Genomic DNA, 26,820 nt, shown 5'->3' on the forward strand with positions numbered 1-26,820 from the left:
CTTTGAAGTAAGACACTGAAGAATTTCATCTATTAGTGTAGATATTTGCATTATGCCTTTTTTTTAAGACACTGTCTCATGCGTGGGATTTCTCTCATCCAGAAAGAGTGACAGAATGACTGTTGTTTTTAAAAAGGTGATTTCTGGGATCTGCTGTTCAGAGCAGTGGTTACAGTCCTGGCTCCTCTGCTTCTAGCCCAGCTCCTATTAATACACCTGAGAAAGCAGCAGCAGTTGCCCCAAGTCCCCCACGGGTCCACTACCCACATGAGAAACCCAGATGGGATTCTGGGTTCCTGGCTTTGGTCTGGCCCCATTTTGGCTGTTGTGGTGTTAGCAACGGGATAGAACATCTCTTTCAGTTTCTTCCTCTCTTTTGGTCATTTTGTCTTTCAAATAAATTAATCTTAAAAAAAAAACTGTCTCAAGGATGAAGATTGAGAGGGAGGAACCAAGTAAATTCAGGATATTTAAAAGTGCATATATCCAAAAAGGATATGGATTATCAATGTAAGTCTGTCTACACTGAATAATAGCATTTATTTTTTAAATACACATTAAGCAGGGCCCAGCATGGTGGCCTAAAGGCTCAAGTCTTCGCCTTGCATATGCTGGGATCCTGCATGGGACCCAGTTCCTGTACTATTGGCCCCACTTCCCATCCAGCTCCCTGTTTGTGGCTTGGGAATGCAGTTGAGGACAGTACAAAGTCTTGGAACCATGCACCCGCATGGAAAACCCAGAAGAAGCTCCTGGCTCCTGGCTCCTGATTAGCTCAGCTTTGGCTGTTGTGGCCACTTGCAGAGTGAACTAGTGGACAGAAGATTTTTCTGTCTCTCCTCTTCTCTGTATACCTGCCTTTTCAATAAAAATAAGCAATTTGTTACAAAAAATACACAGTAAGCAAGGACAGGTGCAGGCATCTGGCATAGTGGTTAACTTGTCACTTGGATGCCCACATCCCATCTCACTTGCCCAGGGGCAAGCGCCTGGTTTGACTCCAAGCTCAGCTCACAATCTCAGCTTGCCACTGATGCACACCGTGTGAGGCAGCGGGTGATGCTTTGGGCAGTGTCTTCTCTAACATACCCATGAGCGACCCAGAATAAGTTCCAGGCTCTAGTCTCCAGTCTCCAGTCTCCCGTCCCAGTTACGGTGGGCACCTGGGGAGTAAATCAGTGCAATGAAGATCTTGCTGTGTCTCTTTACCTTTTCAAATCTCTCTCTCTTTCCATGTGTAGATATACCTACATTCCCATATAGACAGAGAAAGACAGACTAGAAATTGTCATCAAAGCTCTGTTGGAGATTTGTAAATCAGAGTCATTACTGCAGTCCTGTTTGTGTCTCTGTCATGCCAGGGAGCACTTCACATAACAGCTCATAAAAGTCCTATGGTGTAGATGCTTTATGACCTACACTTTATAGATTAGAAGTCTGAAGTGCAGGAATGCTAGCTAAGATGGCAGGATTCTGATTGGCTGGGCCAGCATTCAACCCAGGTTGGGTGGCTAAGCACAGGCTCATGAGCCACTGTGCGGTTCAGGTGCCCTACACTGTCTTGGTAGAGACATCAATGTTGAAAATTGGGATCTGAACACAACAGTGAAGGAGATCACAACAATTATTTTTTAACTTTTTTTCTTGGAAAGATAAAGAGAGACAGAGAGGTATCAATTTTCCATCTATTGGCTCACCTCCAAGGTATGTGCAACAGCTGGGCTGGGCCAAGAACTCAGCCCGGTTCTCCTGCATGAGTGGTGAGGACCCCACAACTGGAGCTGTCATTTGCTGCCTCCCAGGGTATGTGTTAGCCGGAAACTGGATTGGAAATGGAGGAACCAGATCTTGAACCCAATATGGGACACAGGCATGACAAATAGCAATACAACTACCCCACCAAACACCACCCCAAGCCTTCATTTTGGCAGTCTTTCCTTTTAAGTTTTGTGTGCTGACCTCACTACTACAGTGATAACAGTACTGATACAAAACATATGACCCTACATTTCACCAAGTTACAAAGATAGACAATACCTTTAATTTTTTTAAGATTTACTTGTTCTTAATGGAAAGGCAGATATACAGAGAGGAGGAAAGACTGAGAGAAAGATATTCTCCACTGGATCACTCCCAAAGTGGTCCTAACTGCCAGAGCCAGGAGCTTCTTCTGGGTCTCCCACATGCGTGCAGGGTCCCAAGGCTTTGGGCCGTCCTCAACTGCTTTCCCAGGCCACAAGCAGGGAGCTGGATGGGAAACGGGGCCAATGGGACACAAACCAGCACCCATATGTGATCCTTGCACATGCAAGGTGAGGACTTGAGCCACTAGGCTGCCATACCGGGCCCAATATTTTAAATTTTATATAATTAACTATAATGTTTAACTAAAACATTGTTTCCTTCACATGTGGAGCAAAAAGTTAACTTATAATTTCCAAGATTATTCAGATCAAATGAAATCTTCCTCCATAGCAACAATCTTAGTAGCTGACAATTACAGATAGTTATAATGTTTTCATAAACTTATGTTTACCCATGAAAGTTTTACATCACATTATTGAAATGCATATATTATACAAGAATATTTTAAAATATTTACAGAAAATGGAATTAAATGAAATTTGTTTTGGTACCAACAGAATTTAAAATCTGGGTGTGGCACAATGGCTCAATGGCTAAATCCTAGCCTTTCAAGCACCAAGGATTCCTTATGGGTGCCCGTTGCTCTGCTTCCTATCCAGCTCCCTGCTTGTGGCCTGGGAAAGCAGTCGAAAATGGCCCAAAGCCTTGGGACCCTGCATCCACACGGGAGACCCAGAAAAACCTCCTAGTTCTTGGCTTTGAATTGGCTCAGCTCCAGCCACTGGGGAGTGAACCAGGAATGAAAAATCTGTCTCTCCTCCTCTCTTTAAATCTGATCTACATTTCCAATAAGAATAAAATAAAATCTTTTTTATTTTATTATTACATTTTTTTAAAGATTTGTTTTATTATTTTTATTACAAAGTCAGATATACTGAGAGGAGGAGAGATAGAGAGGAAGTGGAGCTGCCGGGATCAGAACCAGTGGCCATATGGGATCAAGGCGAGGACCTTAGCCATTAGGCCACGCTGCCGAGCCCTATTATTTCATTTTATGACACAGTTTCATAGGCTCTGGTATTCCCCCAACCCCTTCCCACATATTGAATTCCTCCATATTGTTACAGTAGTATAGTTCATAACCAGTCATTATTCCTTCATTGTGGGAATGGACCATGCAGAGAGTCCAGCATCTTGTTGTCCAGATAAATTCAACAGTTTCATTCGAAGACCATCCTTGGTCTGAAAATAGAGCTGGCAGAATATCATCCCCTCCAATGAAAAGCCACTACACAACTTCAACAAGAGGAAGAAACATGGAAATTAACAACATCATGAAGTAAATTAACATGGTATTGAGTGACCAATATGTTAGAAAATGTAAGTTCTTAGTCACATCCTGTAAGTACTTCATTGGCATCTCAATTTTAGTATATTCACAACCGGCTGCTATAAACCTTAAAATGGTTGTAGGGTACTATTCAGCTGTCTTGTGTCTATTTTCATTTTTATATTTAGCAGTTTATAGTATTCAAGCGTGATTTTTACTGAACTTTGCTGGTTTTAGGATAGTCCAAACAGGCTTATAACTCTAACAAGCCATATGTTAATGACTGAGGAGCAGAACAATTTTAGGAGGAGTGTGCAGAGAAATCTTCAATACCTTAGTGAGGAGTAACTGATCTTTGTGTCCTACCTAGTAAGGTATATGGTAGTCCAAGCTGACCATTTCCTGTCTGTTCTAAACTTTCCTTATTGGTCTCTGTCTATCTGATCTAATTTTGGGCGCTCTGTAGCAACCCTGATGGTCATTGCAAGAGAGGGTGGGAATCCGAGCTGGCGTGGATTGGCTCATGCCTTGCTGGGTGGGACACAAAGATTAGTCACTCCTCACCATGGTGTTGAGGATTTTCCTGCACACCCCCCCAAAAAAATGTTCTGCACCTTAAATATCGACAAATATCTTGTTAGAGTTACAAGCCAGTCTAGATTATCCCAAAATCTGCCAAGATCAACAAAATTATACTTCAACACAACAAATGGCTAAATACTAAAATGAAATAAACATGAGACAGCTGAATGGTACCCTATAGCCATTTTAAAGTATATAGCAGCCGGTCCGGCCCTGTATATAAACTAAAATTGAGATGTCAATGAGCTAATCATAGGTTGTGGTTAGGACTTTTTTTTTTTTTTTTTAACATACTGGCTACTCAAAACCATGCCAATTCCATAATATTGCAAATTGCTGTTGATGTTATATTGGGACTCTTAATTGACTGTGATGATATTCTACCAGCTCTGACTTTGGACCAGAAATGGTCTCCCCAAGAAACTGTTCAGCCCATCTGGACAATAAGTAGCTGGACTCCATGCTTGGTATATGTTTGCAAGGAAAGAATCTTGATTGAATTTGAACTGTAATGCTGCATCAAGGTGGAGGAATCCACCAGGGGGGAGGGGAGGGGGAGAGGTGGGGGGATTCCCAGAGCCTATGAAACTGTCACATAATGCAAAATATTAATAAAAATATGTATTAAAAAATTAGAAAAAAAAAGAGAGGGTGGGAATCCAAAGTTGGAACTAAGTAAGGACCAGAGAAAGCTCCTCTCCTGAGTCCCGAAGGAAGATTACTGTTCTTCTGTTTGTGAGGACTGCTCAGGGCTTCTGGCTGTTGTTCCGATGACATTACATCCTGTGAGGAAGGATCTGGGCTTCTTCCATCCCATGTGGGAGATCCAATAGGGAATGGTTGACCTCAGAGTTCTTGGCCTACGAGGGCACTCCAATTCCCTGTGATCTGATTGGCAGTTAGGATATAGCCCTTGGTTCCCATACTGATAGTCTTTGGTGAGGTACCGGGAGTCTCCAGGGTTAGGATACAAGCCTTCTCCTGTCTTCTGGTTCCTCTCTGAGATCCCCTCCTGCTCTGTGTATATGACCTCCTGTTAAGAGGCTGTCAGGATTGCTCTTAGATCCCACTGCATGAGTTTTTTGATAATATCTAACGCAGATTCAAGTCTGCTGTCTGTAAGTTACCTGTTACAATCTAAAATCTTAAATCTTAAAAAATAATAGTTTGGATTGGGTTAGGGGAAGATGGCCGACCGCAGAGAGCTGGTGTAGGTTGGAGTAGGGAAAGAGGGGAACCGATCCAGCAGAGAAACAGGCTAGGAAACAGAAAATTGTAGGGAGAAGAGCGAGAAGGTCACTGGAGCTCACTAAAGCAAGAAGATCTACACGGCGTGAAGGAACAGCCACAAAAAGTTGAAAAGAAAATACAGCACGCTGCGGGGAACTTGGTGAGTCACCATCCCAGGCAGGGGGAAGGCGGCAGAGACTCAACCGCCCCAAGGACAGAGGCGGCTAGAAGGATAGGCGCCCACACCAACAGGGGCACCAGTCCTCTGGAGGGCAGGAGCCCCGAGAGGAGGCTATTGGACTGATCATTGGGGGCATCATCCCCTGCAGAAGTGGAGGACAAGCAGGGGAGATTTCCCAGAGGTGCGCCTCTCAGCTGCTCAGCATTTTGGGGGGAGTGCAGAGGGAACAGGAGCGGTGCTGTGGGACTAGGGCTCAGAGATCCTCGTATGGGCTCCGAGCTGTGGACTGGCTCCGTCCAGTGGATCCTGTTGCTGGGCTCGGACTGAGCTCCAGAGGCTGGGCAACGCCCAGCAGGGACCTCACGTCCTGGGCGGAAAAGCAGACTAGTGGTGGCACGTCTGCAAGCCCCCACAGCTCTGTGCCTCTCGGGAATCCGCTTCCACCCTTGAGAGAGTGCTGCTGAGGAAGTGGCTTCTCTGGGGCAGAGTCCCATGCTGGGCGCAGCTGGAAAGGCCTGACTCGGTGGAATTGGCCAGACAGGTTCTTCCAGCAGGAGCCCGCAGGGAAAGACCTGCCTGCAGTGTCAGTGGAGCAGTGCCTCTGAGTAGGAATCCTGGAGAACACAGTTCAGCACTGGGACCAGCGGAGATTTCTAGCCCAGCCCAGCTCGGAGTTGGGGATATCAGGCTTCAATCAGCAGGGGCCTCTGCTGTGTTAACCTCAAGCCCTGAAGGAGAGTCTCAGCTCAGCACTGAGGCAGAAACCCCCGCTGTGCTAGCTCCATGACACAGAGTGAATCTCTGTGGGGCACCGCCTTTGAGAGGGAGCCACAGGGGAAGGAGCCTGGCACTTGGGCTGGCCCACAAAGCCTGCTGACCCAGCTTGGGGCTGTGATCTACAGACCCTGAAAGTAGCTGGTGACTCAGGCAGTACGCCCTGCTGGGCTCAGCCAGAGACCCCAAACCAGAGCCAGCTCAGCTGAATCGATGCTAAAATCCCAAAACAACAAGAAGCAAAAACACAATGAGGAGAAGTATCAGAAAAAGCAATGACCAAGAAGAAAGATCAAGCACTCCCTCCCAATATAACCAAAAACTAATCCCAATATCTGAGATGCAAGATGAAGACATAGAGGAAATACCAAATAAGGAATTTAAGAAACTAGTGATGAAATTCATCAGAGACAGTGAGAAGCGCTGGGAAGAGTCCAAGGTATTCGAAAACCATGTCACTGCAGAAAAAAGGGAATCCTCGATATAGAGCACAAAATTGAAAGCCTAACCAACAGAATGAACACAGCAGAGGACAGAATATAAGGATTGGAAGACAATCAGAATGAAAGGCAGCAGCTCATCAAACAGTTGGAGACAAATCTAGAGAAAGCCAATAGGTCCATACAGGAAATGAAAGACAACCTCAAAAAATCAAATATTAGAATAATAGGCCTTCCTGAAGGAGTGGAAAAGGAGACAGGCTTGCAACGGGTGCTCAATGAGATAATACAGGAGAACTTCCAGAACACAGGAAATATAAATCCAACACAAATCCAGGAAGGACAAAGGACCCCCAGTAGATATGATCCAAACAGATCGTCACCCAGACATGTGGTCCTCAAGCTACCCTCAAGTGAACATAAGGAAACTATTCTAAGACAAGTAAGAAAAAAGGATAAGATTACTTTCAGGGGAAGGCAAATCAGAATCACAGCCAAACTATCAGAAGAAACGCTCCAAGCAAGGAGAGAATGGGGTAAAACCTATCAAATCCTGAAACAAAACAACTGCCAACCGAGAATAATGTACCCAGCAAAGCTCTCATTTGTATTTGAGAATGAAATCAAATACTTCAACAGTAAAGAGAAACTCGAAGAATACATCAACACAAAACCAGCTCTGGAAAATCTCCTCAGGAAGGTGCTAAACCCAGAAAGAAAAAATGAAAACCAAAATCAAAGATGGCAAACAGGAAGACCTCCCCACTGAAACCCATACAAGGAAAGTCAACCAGTCAGAAACTCTAATAGTCGCAAATACACACTTGCACACTTACACACACTCATGGCAGCCCAAAATCAATTTCTCTCAATATTATCTCTAAACACAAATGGCCTAAACTCACCAATCAAAAGGCATAGATTAACGGAATGGATCATCAAACAGCACCCAATAATCTGTTGCCTACAAGAGACACATCTAACCAGAAAAGCCTCTAAGAAATTTAAACTGAAGGGATGGAAAAAGACATTTCATGCCAATGGACGAGAAAAGAAGGCTGGAGTAGCTGTTCTAATCTCAGATGACCTAGACTTCAAGCTGACAGACATCAAAAAGGACAGAGAAGGACATTATATAATGGTGAAGGGTCTGATACATCAGGAAGTAATTACAATCGTGAACATATATGCACCTAATTCCAATGCACCTAGCTAGGTGAAGCAATTACTTACAGACTTAAGGGGAGACATAGATACACACACAATAATAGTGGGCGATCTTAACACTCCGCTAACAACTATAGACAGATCAACAAAACAAAAACTCAACAAAGAAACAACAGAGCTCATACAAACATTAGAACAACTGGACATAGTAGACATCTATAGAAATTTTTATCCTAAGACCACAGATTATACATTTTTTTCAGCAGTGCATGGCACCTTCTCCAGGATCGACCACATGATAGGACACAAAGCAAAACTAAATAACTTCAAAAAGATAGGAATCATACCATGTACCCTCTCAGACCACCACGGAATGAAACTGGAAATCAGCAATTCATAACGCCCCAGGAAATACAGAAACTCTTGGAGGCTGAACAATATGCTATTGAATGAACAATGGGTCAGGGAAGAAATTAAAGATGAGATCAAAAAATTTATGGAAACCAATGAAAACCCTGACACAACATTCCAAAACTTGTGGGACACTGCCAAAGCAGTGCTGTGAGGTAAATTCATCGCAATTGGAGCTCAAGTCAAGGACCAAGAGAGGCGCCAAATACAGGAACTAACCACACACCTCCAGGAATTGGAAAAGCAGCAGCAGATGAGCCCCACACACAACAGGAAACAAGAAATCATCAAAACAAGGGAGGAAATCAACCAGATAGAAATTAAAAAAACCATACACAACATCAATAAATCAAAAAGCTGGTTTTTTGAAAAGATAAACAAAATAGACACCCCACTGGCCTGTCTGACAAAGAAAAAACAAGAGAAGGCAAGAATTAACAGCATCAAAGATGAAAAAGGCAACATAACAACAGACATTACAACCATTAAGAACATAATTAGAAATTACTACAAAGCACTGTACTCCAACAAATCAGAAGACCACCAAGAAATGGAAAAGTTCTTAGACTCACACAACCTGCCAAAACTTAGCCCAGAGGCAACAAACGACCTGAACAAACCCATAACTGAAGCAGAGATTGAATCAGTGATTAAAGACCTCCCAACAAAGAAAAGCCCAGGCCCAGATGGTTTCACTACAGAATTCTACAAAACATTCCGAACAGAACTAACCCTAATCCTCTACAAACTCTTCAAAACAACAGAAAAGAAAGCAACCCTTCCAAACTCATTCTATGAAGCCAACATTACCTTAATCCCAAAACCGGACAGAGATCCTACAGAGAAAGAAAACTACAGACCTATCTCTCTGATGAACATTGATGCTAAGATACTCAACAAAATCCTAGCCAAGAGAATTCAAAAAATCATCCGACAGATCATTCATCCAGATCAAGTAGGATTTATCCCTGGAATGCAGGGGTGGTTCAACATTCGGAAATCCATAAATGTGATACACCACATCCAAAAACTGAAAAACAAGAATCACATGATAGTATCAATAGATGCAGAAAAAGCTTTCGACAAAATCCAGCACAACTTCCTGCTAAAGACCCTAACCAAGGTAGGCACAGATGGAAAAATTCACAATATAATCAAAGCAATATATGAAAAACCCAACACCAGCATCATACTGAATGGAGAAAAACTAGAACCCTTCCCACTGAAATCTGGAATAAGACAGGGATGTCCGCTTTCTCCACTGCTATTCAACATAGTTCTAGAGGTACTCGCTGAGGCCATAAGACAAGAAAAAGAAATCAAAGGAATCCAAATGGGAAATGAAGAAGTCAAGCTCTCACTATATGCAGATGACATGATTCTTTATATGGAAGAGCCAAAAGGCTCATCACAGAGACTACTAGAACTTATACGAGAGTTCGGTGGAGTGGCAGGGTACAAAATTAATGAACAAAAATCAACAGCCATAGTGTATGCTAATAGCCCCAAGTTGGAAAAAGATCTAACCAGCAAGATACCATTCAAAATAACAGGGAAAAGCATGAAGTATCAGGGAATAAACCTAACCAAAAATGTAGGAGACCTATTTGAGGAAAACTACAAACTACCAAAAAAAGAAATTGAACAAGATCTAGAAAGATGGAGTAACATCCCATGCTCCTGGATAGGTAAAATCAATATCATTAAAATGTCTATATTGCCAAAGGCGATATATACATTCAACGCAATTCCAATCAAACTGCCCAAAACATTCTTCATGGAACTGGAAACAATGATCCAAAAGTTCATCTGGAAGCACAAAAAACCACGAATAGCCAGAACCATCCTGAAGAACAGGAAGTTAGCAGGGGGAATCACAGTTCCAGACCTCTGGACATACTATCGGGCAGTGGTTATCAAAACAGCCTGGTACTGGCAAAAAAATAGAGAAGAAGATCAATGGAGCATGATAGAAACACCAGATGGGAACCCACACAAATAAAGCCAAATAATCTTTGACAAAAAGACAAACGACAATCCAGGCAAATGGGAAAGGTGTGTTCAATAAATCCTGCTGTTGTGACAACTGGTTGATAGCCTGTAGCAACAAAAAGATAGACCCACATCTCTCACCATATACTAAGATCAAATCTAAATGGATAAAAGATCTAAACCTGCATCCAGAAACCTTCAAACTTTTGGAAGAAAATGTTGGAAACACACTGCAACACTTAGGGGTAGGCCCTCACTTCCTAAAAAAGACTCCAAAAGCAGTAGAAATTGAGACCAAAATAAACAAATGGGACCTCATCAAACTAAGAAGCTTCTGCACAGCAAAGGAAACAATCAACAAAGTAAAAAAGCAACCCACAGAATGGGAGAAGATCTTCGCGCACGACATAGGTGATAGAGGACTAATCTCCAGAGTATACAAAGAATTACAAAACAGCCAAAACACCAAAATAAACAAGCCACTCAAGAAATGGGCACGGGAAATGGGCAGACATTTCACAAAGGAACAATCCCAAATGGCAAATAAACATATGAAAAAATGCTCAAGCTCCCTGGCAATAAGGGAAATTCAAATTAAAACATCAATGAGATACCACCTAATGCCAGTAAGGGTGGCCCACATGAAAAACACCAACAACACTTGCTGGCGAGGTTGCGGGGAAAAAGGAACTCTACTCCACTGCTGGTGGGGCTGCAGGCTGGTACAGCCTCTATGGAAATCAGTATGGAGAATATTCAAACAACTCAAGTACAACATACCGTATGACCCGGCAATAGCACTCCTAGGAATATATCCAGAACACTTGTTTTATGAGAAACCAACATGCACTCCTATGTTCATAGCAGCACAATCAGTAATTGCAAAAACATGGAAGCAACCAAAATGCCCATCAACAGAGGACTGGATAAGAAAGCTATGGTTCATCTACTCCATGGAATACTACTCAGCTATTAAAAAAAACAAAATGCAGTTCTTTGTGGCCAAATGGGCCAAACTGGAAACCATAATGCTAAGGGAAATGAGCCAATCACAAAAGGTTAGATACCACATGTTTGCCTTAATTTAAGATGATATGATGTTAAGCATATCATGATATGTTATGGATATTATGTCATTTGTAGTATATAAACTAAAATTGAACTGTGAATGGGGGGTCACAGAAAGTGGTTAAGAAATCGCATTTATTTTTAACATATTGACTGCTCAATATCATGTCAATTAATTCCATAACGATGTTAATTGTTGCAGATGGTATATTAGTGCTTTTATTTGACCGGGAAGATACTCTGCTGACTCTGCCCTCAGACCAGAGAGGGTCTTCCCAATAAGTAGTTCGACTTGTCTGGACTATGGGATGTTGGACTCTATGCTTGGCAAATTCTTGCAGGGAGGGAATTTCAACTAAACTTGAACTATGGTTATGCAGCGGGGTGGAGGAACCCACCAAGGGGGGAGGGTGGGGGGGAGAATCCCAGATTCTATGTAATTACAACACAATGTAATTAATGAATAAATTTAATTAAAAAAATAATAGTTTGAAGTCCATGGATGTGGGCCTTCAAAAAGTTAATGGAAATGTATATTATGGAAAAAAACTATGCATAGATTTCACATTTTTTGCATCAAAATGTATTTATCTTTTCCTTCCATTTTTAAATGAGTCTAATGAAGTAACCCTGTACTATTTTGATGTAAAGACTACATAAAGGAAAGAAAATGGTAACTTTAGATACCATACTAACACCTAGAAATTAGAATAATGGTTAACAAACTGAAACACTCTGGAAACTAAACAGGGATTCCAACATCAGCTTATTTTGATGGCTGGTATTCAGATTCCCAGACATGATTACCACCTCCTTGGGCTATGCAGAATAAATACTGAAGCTAATACCAGAAAAACAAAAGCAAAACAGCTCAGTGAATTACAACTTTCTGGTAGACAAGACAAGGGTAATGTCAAGATCCACCTCTGTGTGTGTGAGGGTAAAACAGAATGGTACCCATGGGTATGAAGGATTAGCACTGTAAGAACCTTTAAGATCTTAGCTATTAGAACTATTATTAAATATAATAGCTCGGCCTCATTTTTAGTTCTGTACCTGAAACTGTTAGTGCAGCCTCACCAACAAGCCTCGCAAGGTGGCAAGTTGTTTATAAGGCAATCTAAGCTTATACCATAATGCATAATGCTGTTTTGTCTTCCTTGGGTTTCTTCTCTTCTCATCCTCTTTCCTTTTTCTTGGGGGCGGGGTGGGACAGTGATTGAGAACATTCCCGTGCAATGGTTCACTCTCCCAACTGTCTGCAAAACAACCATGACTTGGCTAGACCAAACTCAGGAGCTGGAACTCTATCCATGTCTCCCACAGGGATGATGGGAACCTACTCACCTTAGCCGTTACTGCCAACCAGTTTTTCCATTATCAGATGACAAAGTCAGAGGTCAGAGTTTGAAACAGAACCTGGTATTTTGATGTGGAATGCACATGTATTAACCAGCAGCTTAACAATTAGATTAAGCACCTATTCCCTATAATATTATTTTAAAAATCTCTTAGTACTAGATTAAAAAGGAAACATGGTTGGAACAGAATGTTTCCCAACTTGATAACAGTGAATGTTCTAAAAATCATACTTTAGAAGGACAAATTTTATAATATATAAATACACCTCAGTTTTTACAGTATGGTTATTTTTATTGTATTTGTAGGTCAGACATTTTCACACATTGGCTCAGTCCTCCAAAGCTGTTTGGGCCAGGAGACTCAAACTCCAGCCAGGCCTCCCAAGTAGGTGGCAGGGATCCAAGCACTTGACCCATCATCTGCCACCTTCCAGGGTACACATTAGACTAGAAGCATGAGCTGGGACTCAACCAGGCATTTTATATAGAATATAGGTCTCCAACAGGGAATTGTATCATTGTAACAAATCCTCATTCAGTTGTGGTGGAAGAGGCTGTTTGGCAGAATTAAGAACAGCGACCCATATTTTTGTCAACTCCGTTGATTTTTGTCAACTCCGTTGCCTGGCCTCTTCTCCACTTCACCCTGTGTTCTCTGACCAGATGAATATATACACTCCATTGACCTCACACAGTTGTCAGGATATATGCCATCCATATGTTATCTACGTGTTTATTCTACGTGGCCATTATTTTTGAGATACCAAGATGTATGCATTCTTACATTTAATTCTGTAAATATTTATTAAATGACAACAACCAGCAAAATAAATACTAATCTAGGCACTCAGGATACAGCAGTGAGAAAGAGAGAGAGAGAGAGAGAGATGATGTCCCTGCTTATACTCTACTTGGAGCACAGTAAGGCAATAAACACACAGGTCTGATTGTTACACACTATGGCAAAACCCACACAGACAGGAAGGCTGGAAATTGCTGCCTAGAGGGTAATGATTTACCTAGGATGGACAAGGAGAAACTCCACTGAGGCGGTATTAGAGTTCTGAAGGAACTGAAAAAACAAACACATAGCAATGTTGAGAAAGATCACTATAGAAAATAAGTTTGGGCAAAACGGCAGCGGGGCGGCCATGATGTGCTGGTGTGGGCTGCTGGGGGCCGTGATGCTGGCCAGGGGGATGTGCCAACCTTCGGTGCGGTTGCTGTGGTGAGCAAGCAGGGTGCCGAGGCCGACATGCGCCCAACAGTCAGACCCAGGAATGAATGACGTGGCCCCCAAGCAGCTGTTGACTTAGGGTAGTCCGTGGCTGAAATTCTGCCCACGCCCATCCAGCACATTCAGGTGTCCTGCTTTGAAGAGTTAGAGATCTGTATTCATTCACATGGCATCATGCCACTACTGACCTTCCTCAGGGACCACAACAATGCACAGTTGAAACCGTTGGCTGACCTGACAGCAGTGGACATCCTGACCCAGCCGAACCATTTTGCGACTGCCTACAACCTGTTGTCCCTGCACTTCAATTCCTGGATCTGGGTGAAGATCTAGACAGACGAGCTGGGTGTCTGTGGATTCTGTCATCCCTGTGCACAAGGCCACCAACTGGTACAAGAGAGAGAGCTGGGACATGTCTGGAGTCTTCTTTGCCAGCCACCCTGAAGTCAGAAGGATCCGGACAGATTACGACTTCAAAGTATACCCTTTCTGGGAAGACTTCTCCCTGACTGGCTACGTAGAGTTGCACTAGGACAGTGAGGTGACACTGATGCTGGCAGAGCCTGTGGATTTGGCCCAAGAATTCCACAAGTCCGTTCGAATTGAACAGCCACTGGAGGCTTTCACTACCTATCACCAGCCCCCTGAGAGTCTCAAGCTTGAAGCCGGGGCCAAGAACCCAGACACCAAGTAGCTCCTGGGACAGCCCGTGCCTCCAAAGATGCTCTTCACCCCTAACCGAGTGTCCTTATAAATAAACTATTCCTTAGACCAAAACAAGCAAGCAAGCAAACATAAACAAACAAAAGAAAATGAGTTTTTAAAGTCTACACACTCAAAGGATGAAATACAAATGACCAATGGACAAATGAGAAACTGCCCTGCTAGCCAACAGGACAATGCAAATAAAAGTCACAAGTAGGCTTTATCTCACCCCATTAAGAATGGCTATCCCTGGAAAACCGAAAAAACACACACACACACACAAAAAAAAACAAGACCAATAAATGCTGGCAAGGATGTAGGGAAAAGATACTCGAGTCCACTGTTGGTGGGAATGTAAATGAGTGCAATCATTATGGAGGATAGAATAAAAGTAAATCAACACACACAGTATTTCCTTGGAATTGACCAGTAGAGATGTCAATTTCCAGTAATCATTGGTCAAAAAGCTATCAAACTAGCACATTAAAGACACATCATTCAGTAAGTGTTAATGGAGAAAAATGAAACTGAATGCTACATCATATGCTGAATGAGTCAAACAGGAAAACATATGCAACTATTTTAAATTTTGCTCATTTTTATTCATTTGAAAGTCTAATGCACAGAGGCAAAAACAAACAAAAAAAACTTTCAATTCCTTTAGTTCACTGTCCAAATGGCCACAACAACTGGGGCTTGACTAGGTCAGCCAGAAACTCCATCCGGGTCTCCCCTATGGCAGGCAGGGACCCAACTACTTGGCTTGCCATTTGTTGTCTACCACAGCGCACTGTGGATGTGGGAACTGGATGCTTAGCTGGGACTTAATCGTAGGATTCTGATACAGGTTGCAGATTTCCCAACCAGCATCTTAACCATGGCACTTAATACCTCCCCCACATACATACCTCGTATCCTAAGAAGTTAAGCAAGAAACTAAAGGCAAAATTTACAAAAATTATTGCTAGATCTTGAAGAAACAAAGCTGGTGGGTTTTCATGATCCGATTTTGAAACTTAAAATTAACCTAACAAGACTTCCACTTTCTGGTTCAGTAGGTGAAAAAAGCTTGGAGTCACGAAAATGTCCTAACAAGTGAAAACCTTAGCAAATTGGAAAAACGCAATGGCTCTTCATGGATTCACCGGCAAAGCAAAGCCACAGAGCAAGCTGGCTGTCCCTCACGCTGTGAAGACAGAAAGGGACTCAGAGCTTCCAACAACAGAAACTCACAAGCAGGCACTTCTGCTGGAACAGTGCAAGGACATACTAGAGCTCTGACTTTCAATGGAATACAGGAGGAATATCCCCTTAGACTGCTGCAGGGTGTGAAACGGATCATGCCAGTAAGTATGGGCTGTACTAAGGAGTCTTTATTGGCCAGGTTTGGCAATGGTAGTATCCATTACTCTAGGAACCACCAGCATGTTTAGAGTCACACCTTCCTAAACACTAGCTGCAGGAACTAGGCAACCATTCATCTGATGATAACAGAAATTAGCAAATGATAAGTTGCAGTGGCAATCACATAAACGAAAGCTTATCCTAAGAGACATGCAGCGAATCACATGGATACACTTACAAAGCTGCAAACATTCACCTTTTCCTGGCTTCTCTATACACATTCTATTAATGCTAGGACTCACGTCTCCAGAAATGCTAGAAAGTACACAAATTATAAATGTAAAATATCTTAGCATTTGCATCTTTGCTGACTTGCCCAAGCAGTACATGGGGAAGGAATACAGACAAGTGTTCATGTTCAGAGGCTACCTCTGTCCTCAGAGTCTGTCCGCAGGAAGAAAGAGAGCAAGTAGGTACTGGGGAGGCCACAAGTTGGAGTGTGAGCATGATGGAAGCATAGGACCAAGAGAGAGAGAGACCCTCTCCATCATGGACCTTTATAGAGGAGGCTTTAGAGGGGAGTGGTTATGTGACAATCGATACTGCTGTTCCTCTAGTTCCAGGTGATGATGGATGAGTGCCATCTGAAAGGATAACACAGATGGGGGAAGTGTAGCCTCCAAGCCCGTGACCCTGAACTGCCTGAAATCCTAACAAGACTTCTGGTGTATTTTAGAAACTGATTCATGCATTCTGCTCTTAATGAAGGTGTAGCCCCAGAACAAAGCAATAAGCCAGAATCTATCCTACTGGGGTTTGATCGGAGCCCAGCTGTTGAGGAACAAGGGGAATATTCAACCCTAGCCCACTTCAGTGGCGTTTACCGCACACAGGCACAGGTACAGGAACTTCGAGACTGAGACCCAGTGACAGGGCCCAGAAAGGCTTTCTCTGCCCCAATACTTGATCAGCAAATGACTATAGGCAGCAGCTCCTTCTATCCAGTGTAGCATTCCCAGCTACTCAGAAAAAGTTACAAGGCACACTAGAAGGCAAATGGCGAAGCGTGGACAGACAGAGCAAACATCAAATCCAGATGCAGGCTGGCACTGTGGCATGGTGGGTTGAGCCTCTGCTTGTGATCTCATACTTGTATGAGTCCGGACTACTCCAGATCAATTCAGCTTCCTGTTCACATACTTTAAAAGGCAACAGAAGATGATCTGCTCCCCCTGCCACTATCCACTGAGACCCCAATGCAGTTCCTCTTTCCCAGCTTCTGCCTAACCCAGATGTGGCTGTTATGGCCCTGTGGAGACTGAACAAGCAGATGAATGATCTTTGCCCTTTTTTGTCTCGTCCTCTCTTTCTGCTGCTCTCTTAAGTAAGGTCATTTTTAATAAAGAAATAGAGAGGTCGATGCTGTGGCATAGCAGGCTGGATCTCAGCTAGTGCTACTGACATCCTGTATGAGTGCCGGTCATCTGTTCAACTTCCAATTCAACTCCTTGCTTATGGCCTGGGAGAGCAATAGAAGAAGGCTCAAACCCGTTGGGCCCCTGCATCCACATGGGAGACCCAGAAAAAAGTTTCATCTCCTAGATTCAGATTGGTTCAGCCCCAGCCAGTGCGGCTCTCTGAGAAGTGTTAGTGGATGGAAGATTTTGGTCTCTCTGTCTATCCTTCTCTCTGTAACTTTGCACTTCAAATAAAACTTTCAAATAAAATTTTAAAAAATCTTTTACTTCATGTTGATGAAAATTTGCTGTTTTTCTCACTGTTGTGAACTCTGTTTATTGGCTCTGTATTTAAGGGGATATATAATAGATGTTTAGCGGAGACTGACGTGTTCAGATGTGGAGACAAAGTACAGTATGTCTCCATGCCTCCAGACCAAAGATGGGCTCCCAGTGAAACAGCTGAAAATATCCTAACAGTAGGATGCCTACAATGTCAGGAAACACTTCAATAACAGCACGATGGACTTGTGACTGTTCATGAAGGACCACCCATTGTAATACTAGAGGCGAAATCAATGAGGAGGGAGGGAACTTGTGGAGGGGGAGGGGAAATCCCAGAGCCTCTGGAACTGTATCATAAAATAATAATAATAAAAAAACCTAAATAAACTAAATAAAAGAAATAGGAAACAGACTCAGACATAGAAGAACGTTGGGATTATTACTCCAGAAATGTAAAAGACAGTTGTAGTTGAAATGCAAAGTGGACAGCATGCAAGAACAGATGGATAACGTAGGTAGGTGGAGGAGGATATCAAGGGAGAAGGAAAAGAAAAAGCTGGGGACTGAAGACTCTGACAGACTCTTCACATAAAGGAAAGATGTCTTCGAGACTGGACAGAGCCAGGGGAAGAATCTCTAAGCCTGGAGGTATTTCAACACAAACCTCTGCAACTCAGAAGAAACAGAGTATGCCGTGGGAGGTGTAAAAGGACAAGACAGAGAAAAGAACAAACGCAGCCTTGGAGGCACGATGGACTGGGAATTTCCTGAAATTAATGCCAAATTCTGAGACTCCAAGCAGGATAAATGCCTGAAAACTATCCAGGCACACATTATTTTCAAACTACAGAAAAGCAACCATATAGGAAAATTACCCAACAGAGGAAGGAGGTAAAAACACGTTACTTACGGAAGGACAAAGACCATAATGGCTTTGACTTCTCAACTTCTCAGAAGCTGTGTGAACAGAAGAGGGTGGGGAGAAATATTCAGAATGCAGAAAGATGCCACCACTTAGAATTCCATATGGAATCAAAAGTGTTCTCAGATAAGCAGAGATAGAACTGGTAGCCAATAGAACTGCCATGAAAGAAATCTTTCCTTTTTTGTTTTTTTCAGAGTTCTTCAGTGAGAATGAAAATGACACAACTTAAGAACTCAGCTCTACATAAAAAAAGGGAGAATATGAGAAAAGAAGTGAAAGTTAACATCTGTCAGGAAGGTATGCAGTGACACATGGGATGCCCACATCCCCTACCTGAGTGCCTGGGTTCGAATTCTGCCTCTGTTTTCAGTCTAACTGCATTGTAAACACTGGGGGGCAATGGTGGTGGTTCCAGTACTTGAGTTCCCATCAAGTAACTTGAAGATACACAGTGAGTTCCAGGTCCCTGGCTTTAACAGGACCTAGACCCAGACGTTCCATTCTATTTCAGGAATGAACCACTGAATGGAAGCTCTGTGTCTCGGTCTCTCTGCTTTTCAAATAAAATGAATAATGTTCTAAAAAAAAATGTGCTTGCCAAAGTCCTTTAGCGATGCCTTAGCTATTAATTTTTCTTATTCTGAATTTCTCTAACAGATAACAATTCATTCAAAATAATAATAGCAACAATATACCCAACACTATACCAATGGTAAGTGAAATGAAGGCTAGTAATAAGACAAGGGATGAGAGAAGAACCAGGATTTTTTTTTAATTACAAGTGCTCATGCTGAAAGGGCATTACTGAAAAATATAGCAATTATAATCAATGTAAAAGAAAGAAATGCAATCACCCTAAACATTTGAATAAAACCATAAAAGTTTTTTTTTAAAAAAAAAGGTGAAACATAAAAATCAGGGGAAAAAAAGAACTGGGCAACCAACACGAAACAGTAACAAAAATGGTAAATATCAATTCAAAAACATAAAAAAGAAAATCAGAAGTGCGTACTAGCACTGGGGCGGGGGGTGGCAAGACAAACAGATCAATGAACCAGAATACGGAGCACGGAAATAGATTGACATAAATAGACTCGACTGATCTTTAGAAAGGAGCAAAAACAACGCAGTGGGGGAAAAAAACAGACTTTTATTTTTTTGCAAATGGGACTGAAACAAATCGACAAGTGAAAAAAACTGAATCAAGTCACAGACCTTATTCATATCCTTCATTTAAAAAGTCAGAATAAATCACAGCACCAAGTCAATAAGCAAAACTGCAAGAATTCTAGAAGGCAGGGGCTGGAACCATGGCATAGAACATAAAGCCTATGTCTGCAGCACCGGCATCCTATATGGATGCCAGTTTGAGGTCCAGCTGCTCCATTTCCAATCCAGCTCCCTACTAAGGGCTTGGGAAAGCAGTGGAGGATGGCCCAAGTGCCTGGGCTCCTGCATCCATGAGGGGAACCTGGAAGAAGCTCCTGGATCCTGGCTTCATATCAGCCAGTTCTGAACTTAGTGAACCAGCAGATGGAAGAGCTCTCTTTCTTTGTGTGTGTGTCTTTCTCTCTGTAACTCTATCATTCAAGTAAAAATAAAATAAATCCTGCTTAAAAAGAATTCAGGAGAAAAGTCTGGAAGGTTCTGGCAATGGTGACAGTTTTTCAAACATAACACCAAATGCGCAATCCATGACAGAAAGATTTGGCCAACAGAATATCATAAATACTACTTAAAATTTCTGCACTGTAAAAGATACTGCTCAGAGACAAAAAGACAAGCTAAAGACTAAGAGAAAATATTTGCAAATGACTTACCTATATGACTGTTTTCCACGCTATGTGAAGAACTCTTAAATTCAACAACAAGAGAAAAAACAACCCAATTCAAAAATGGGCCAAAAACATTGACACCTCATAAGAAAAAAAGCATATGAAAAATAATTACACATCCCACCATCAGGAAAATATAAAACAACAATGAGATGCCATTTCCACTAGAATTGCCAAAATTCTAGCACGATAGCATAGCAGCTAAAATCCTTGCCTTGATCACGCTGGGATCCCATATGAGTGCTGGTTCTAATCCCGGCAGCCCCTCTTCCCATCCAGCTCCCTGCTTGTGACCTGGGAAAGCAGTCAAAGCTTTGGGTCCCTGCAAGACCTGGAAGAGCTCCTGGATCCTGGCTTCGGATCAGCTCAGCTCCAGCCATTGCAGCCGCTTGGGAAGTGAACCATCAGATGGAAGACCTTCCTCTCTGTCTCTCCTCCTCTCTGTATACCTGTGTTTCCAATAAAAATAAATAATCTTTAAAAAAATGCCAAATGCAAACCACCATAACAATGAAGGATGTGGAGCAACATGAGCACTCACTCACTGTTGAAGAGAATACAATATAGTGGCAAGAGTTTGGTGGCTTCTCGCAAAGTCAAGCATTTTTTAACATATGATCCAAAAACTATACACCTGATATTTATCCAAAGGAGTATCACACAAAATATTCACACTATTGGGCACAGATTCTTTATCCCTAATTGTGAAGACTTATAAGTAATAAAGATGTCATTTGGTTGGTTGAATGGATAAGTAAACTGTGGTGACACAACCAGTGGAACACAATGTAATCCTAAGAAAGAAATGAGCTATAAAGCCATGAAAAGACTAATGCAGGAAACATCCGTGTACACTACTGAATGAAAGAAGGCTACATGGAAACACTACATACTCTATGATTCCAACTCTATGTGACATTCTAGGAAAAACACATAGAAAATTCAGAAGTTTCCAGGGGTTACAAATGAAAGAGAATTGAATAAAGAGGCATAACATGATAACTTTCAATGCAGTGAGGTTATCCTACACAATCCCATAATTATGAAAATACAGCATTACGTATTTCTCCAAACCCACTACTGGAAACGTGCTCTCAGGTAAAATAGGGAATATGGATGGTAAGAATGGGTCACAGCATGTTCACTGATTATGACACGGGCACCACTCTGAGGGGAGATACTTTCAGTGGAGAAGTATGTATGCATGCATGGGAGGCAATGGGTATTTGACAAATCTTGGTCCCTTTCTCACCATCTTGCTTTGAACCTAAAAGTGTGCTGAAAATACAGTCTTTTAGAAAGCAGTTAAGCTGGACCCCCTACCCTACCAAATGTCATTTGGGACAACATGGAGGTTATCACATTAGCTAAAATGAGTCAGGGAAAGAAAGGTGGGTACTGCATGATCTTACTTGAGTGCAGGTGCTAACCAAAATTGATCTTACAGAATGGAAAAATGGTTCCCAGAGGCTGTGGAGAGTAATAGAAGGATGGGAAAAGGTTGATGAATGAGTATCAAGTTCAAGTTCGACAGGAGAAAGTAGTTCTGGTCTTTTATTATGTAGTAGGGTCATTATAGACAACAGCAATAATATCCATATTTTTAAAAAAAACAAAAGAGAAAATTTTTATAGTTTTTACCAAAAAGAGATGATACATATGAGATCATGATGTTACCTATATATATATAGGTATATACTATATACTAAATACTATACAATGCCTATGTGTATGGACTGGTACTCAGTACGTATGTATAATTCTGCATAGTTCAAAATAGACAAAAAGCTTTAAAGAACATTTGAGGGAACCAAAATTTTTTTAATATTTTATTTTATTTCAAAGCAGAGTCACAGATGGAGTGGGAGAGACAGAGAGATGTTTCCATTCAAAGTTTCCCTCCCCACAATGGCCGCAACAGCCAGGCCAGAATCAAGTAACCAGGAGATTCAGGGGGCTCTTCCATGTAAGTTCAGGACTTGGGCCATCTACCATTGCTTTCCCAGTCACATCACCAAGGAGCTGGATTCGAAGCAGAAGAGCTGGGACACACCCTGCGCCCATTATAGGATGCTAGTACGCAGGTACTGTGGAGAAGACAAGAAGATTTAGAATTTCACTCCTGCGTCTCTTGGATCAAATCAACAATGCCACTCATTAAATATGACATGTCACTAACAGGTACATCTGGTTTTGAAAATGTTAAAGAGTGATCAAATGTGCATACCGCAACTTGGGAGTGGCAGAAGTGAGAGTCTTGCCCAGTGTGTTAAGGGTGACGCACTGTCAGGCCGTAGGACAGGGAGACGCGTGCAGGAACACCTACACTCCTGTTAGCCCTTGCTAACGGCCAACAAGCAGCAAACTGAAGCAAGACGAAAATGAAGCTCTCTTTTTAGACGAAGCTCACAGAGAAAGGCAACGGCGTGAAAAAGACCTACGACGTGACGTTAACGACGAAAGTGACACACAGAACTGACTCACAGATGCCAAAAAGCACAGCCTGTTCACAAAGGGATTTTGAAAAAGCCTTTCAAATGTTAATGCTGTCTCCAGATCCTGGAATTACAGGTAATTTCTTTCCCTGCTTCTTCATATTTCTCTTCTGTGAAAGTTCCATAAATGGCAGAAGTATTTTTGTAGCCATAAATAAGAAGATCAAATATTAAACATTTTAATTTGCAAATTGCGGGCTTAGGCAGGCACTGATTTATTTACATGGTAGACACATAGCAATGACATTAAAGTACAAGCAGCCCTCCTTAACAATGAGCAATGATATTCCAGTAGTGAGGGCAGGTCACAGCACCCCAACATTTGCAGAAAACAAGGCTAATGTTTACTTTTTGCATCCAACAATGTATAAAGCTGACAATTATTTTTACCTTTTTTTTTTTTTTTAACGTAGGAGGCTTCAAGAACATCCTTGTCATTGCTTAAAAATGGGAAAGGGTTAAGTGCTTCAAATTCCCTACCAGATCTTGACCTTGACATAATAATGTAACCAGCAGAAACACATCTGGTCACACTGCTGATAAAAGTCTCCTGCTAAGAGTAGGCACCACTGTCTTGTGCAAGATGGATTTCTCTCTTTATAAAAAGGACTGCTTGATAAGTGGCTGTCGCGGTTGGAACCAGAAGCTGACACTTTTTTTTTTTTGCTCCGTTATCTTGACAGAATTGTTTTTGAGCCCCACATCCTCAAGTACCAATATATTTCTCTTCTCATATTGAAAAGAAATATTTGATAAAGAATAAAGATCTGAAAATGCAAACACTGCACTTGCCAAGATTAAAAAAAACAAATACTTTTACTTTGGGTAGCACCAGCAAATAGGCAAGCTGAAAGTCTGAGATGAAAGAAATTTCCTAATTGTTTATAAAGCTTCTAAAAAAATTCTCTCTCAGAAAACATCTTTTTTGGTATAGATTGACTAAAAACTTAAAATGGCAGGCAGGATAACAGAATGAGTGTTCCGATAAAAATACATGAAATAGTGCTTTTATGTAAGAAGTCAAATCACATCAGATTTAGTATTAACCAGTTTGATCCTAGTGAACACAGTGAGAATGTACATGTTTAATTTTTAGAAATTGCAACTCAACATAAAAAGTATATATTTTTAGGGGATGCCTTTTGATGGATTCTATCTACAGCATAATGCCCAATCAACGTAAGTATTATCTGTCTCTTCAAATATCTAACCTTTTTTTTAAAACTCTTCCAGTTTTGTTTTGTTTTGTTTTGTTTTTTAGAGTGACACACAGGACATTATCTGTAGTCTCGCTTCCACAGAGCAGAACACCAGCACTTCTTACTCCTACTGAACTACAGCTTGGCACCTGCAGTCCGTCTTTTCACAGCCCTCCCTCCAGTCTCTCCAGCCCTGGGAACCACCACTGTAACCCCAAACTTCCTTAAGACTAACTTCTTCATCTCCACATGAGTGGGATGATGTGGTACCGGTCTTTCTGCTTAGAGTTACTGTAACGTGTTCCCGTTCCATACATGCTGGCACAGTGACAAGGCTTTATCACCTCTTATGGTGGACTAATATTCTATTCCATTGTGTATGTGGACCACACCTTTAGTTATTAATCCATTAGTTGATGGACACTTAGGTTTTTACTGTTTCCTTGCTGTCATGCTGTTTGTTTAGCTTTGGAATGTTAAACATAACAAAGCAAATTCTTGATAGCATTTATTATCCCTTATATCACAGAAATAACTTCTTGAGTTAAAGAAAATCTTTTAAGAGCAGCTTCCAGCCACAGATCTCTCTTAAATGGCCACATAAAGTATGTAAGAATGAGAAACATAGGGCCAGTGTGGTAGCCTAGCAACTAAAGTTTTTGCCTTGCATGCCCTGGGATCCCGGTTCTAATTACGTGGCCCCGCTTTCCATCCAGCTCCCTGCTTTTGACTTGGGAAAGCAGTCGAGGACGGCCCAAAGCCTTGGGACCCTGCACCCGCATGGGAGACCTGGAAGGGGCTTCAGATCAGCGCAGCTCTGGCCATTGCAGCCGTTTGGGAAGTGAACCAATGGACGGAAGATCTTCCTCTCTGTCTCTGCTACTTTCTGTATATCTGCCATTTCGATAAAAAAAAAAATAATAAATCTTTAAAAAGAAAGAAAGAGAAACACAAATGCATACTGGTACAAAATGCCTAGAAAGCAACTGCCTGATGTGTGGGCACACAGTCAAAGCAGCCCAAAGAAACATTTCTTATTACAATTACGTGCAGACCATCAAAGATGTCTAATTTTAGATATGAAAATACTGCAGAGTTCCAAGCTACCACATTTCTGTCAATGAGTCGAGCCGAAGGTAGTCATAACTGGAATTGACAATCAAAGGATAGGAACTTCAAGGTAACAGTTTAGTGGAAAATCTTGGCCAAAGAATAGAAGTAAGTATTAAGCTATTGTGCCAACGCCTACTTGTCACCTTGCACATTGTGACTCAGAACACAGCCCACAGAACAAGGTTGGATGTGCCTAGTGTTACCAGCACTTATTCACTCTCACCTAAATCCATTCTGCTGTTTACATTACGCATCCTTTGTCCCAGCAAGGGGTGAAAATGATACAGCTGAAGGTAAATGCAAACACCAGGAAGTTTAGGGACCCAAGAAGTACTGACTGCTAGCTTAAAAAATAAGCCAAGGCAGTTAGGAACCAAAGTAATGGCTTTTTCATTGCTTAAGTAATGTCAATGTTTTAATTACACCCCTACCCTGCCCTCAAAGGGATTGATTTAGCTCCTCAAGCAACAGACAGGAAAAAACTACTCACTCAGGAAAATGCATGTGGTACATGACAAAGATCTATTAAGTTGCCAGTCATCCATTCTTTCAAGAACTATTCATCAAAATGCCATAAAATACGCTGTGCCAGCCATTACGTGGAATTCGTACGTAAGTAAGAGAGAGAGTGGTTAGCATCAAAAAGAAGGGCAAAGCTTTTTATCAATGAAAAACTCGGGCAGGAAAATGGCAGCTAATTGCAACTGGGAAAGGTTTTATGATATACATAATAGACCAAGTTGAGCCTGCAGGGTGCATAGAATTGGTTAAGTCAAAGAATGGAAAGAAAGGACACTCCAGGATCCAGAGAGACAGCAAGCAGAGACTCAGAAAAGGGAAAGTGCTGGGAACAAAGGGCAGAAATGCAACCTAAGCAGGAAGACTGGCCCTCCTGGAGAATACAGCCAACACAGCATCTGGACACACACACCAGCGCCAGATGGCGAAGAGTCAGCACTGGGCCTTGGACAGAAAGGGAGGCTTTCTGGGACAGTGACCCCCATAACTGCATGTCTATCCTGTGTCACCTGGGATGTTCCACATGTAGATTCTCAGATGCCACTAGAAATAGAAACCTAATTGTTTTAAACTCCTGTGGTGACTCATTATCAGTCACATTGGTTAGGAGGAAAGAAATGCCTGGAGAAGTGAAGGAATCTGACCTCTACCACAACTGTCTAATAAGAGGGAAGAGGAAAGGGCTGCCAGCACTGAGAAAAATACCACCTGCTGGGATGTGGGGTCAAGGGAAAAGAACCAGAGGTCACTAGGCACAAAAGAACAGGGCATTGGCTGTGCTGCCCAGGCATGGGGCACTTTGCTTCTGCTGAGGGCCATCTGGATATCTACAATATCATCCAAAATTATCAATTGAACAATTAGCCTGTTACAGAGTTATTTTTGAGTCCCACCTGCGGTTGCTTCGGCAGAACCTGACCAAATGATGTTAATGTTGCCTGCGGGTTGGATGCTCCCAACCCTGGCGAAGGGCCTCACAAGGAGAGCCAACTTCCTTTAGGCAAAGACATGAAATGTGGACATTCTGAGTTATTTATGGGATGAGAAGTTGGGACAGACAAATGACAGCGTAGCACCACAATTAA

At 42.0% G+C, this 26,820-nt stretch overlaps 1 protein-coding gene and 1 pseudogene across 1 annotated transcript in view; one reads left to right on the top strand and one right to left on the bottom strand.

Annotated features, from left to right (window-relative positions):
• Positions 1-26,820, bottom strand: part of LOC131483155 (S-adenosyl-L-methionine-dependent tRNA 4-demethylwyosine synthase TYW1-like) — a 143,087-nt gene that overhangs the window by 81,702 nt on the left and 34,565 nt on the right. Inside the window, exon 3 of the mRNA XM_058680489.1 lies at positions 9,300-9,305. Coding sequence (XP_058536472.1) covers positions 9,300-9,305 — 6 coding nt within the window. The remainder of the gene's footprint in view (positions 1-9,299; positions 9,306-26,820) is intronic.
• On the top strand, positions 13,716-14,552 carry LOC105941928 (NADH dehydrogenase [ubiquinone] iron-sulfur protein 3, mitochondrial-like; annotated as a pseudogene).

The sequence above is a fragment of the Ochotona princeps genome, chromosome 24 (genome assembly GCF_030435755.1).
Source record: "Ochotona princeps isolate mOchPri1 chromosome 24, mOchPri1.hap1, whole genome shotgun sequence".
NCBI lineage: Eukaryota > Metazoa > Chordata > Mammalia > Lagomorpha > Ochotonidae > Ochotona > Ochotona princeps.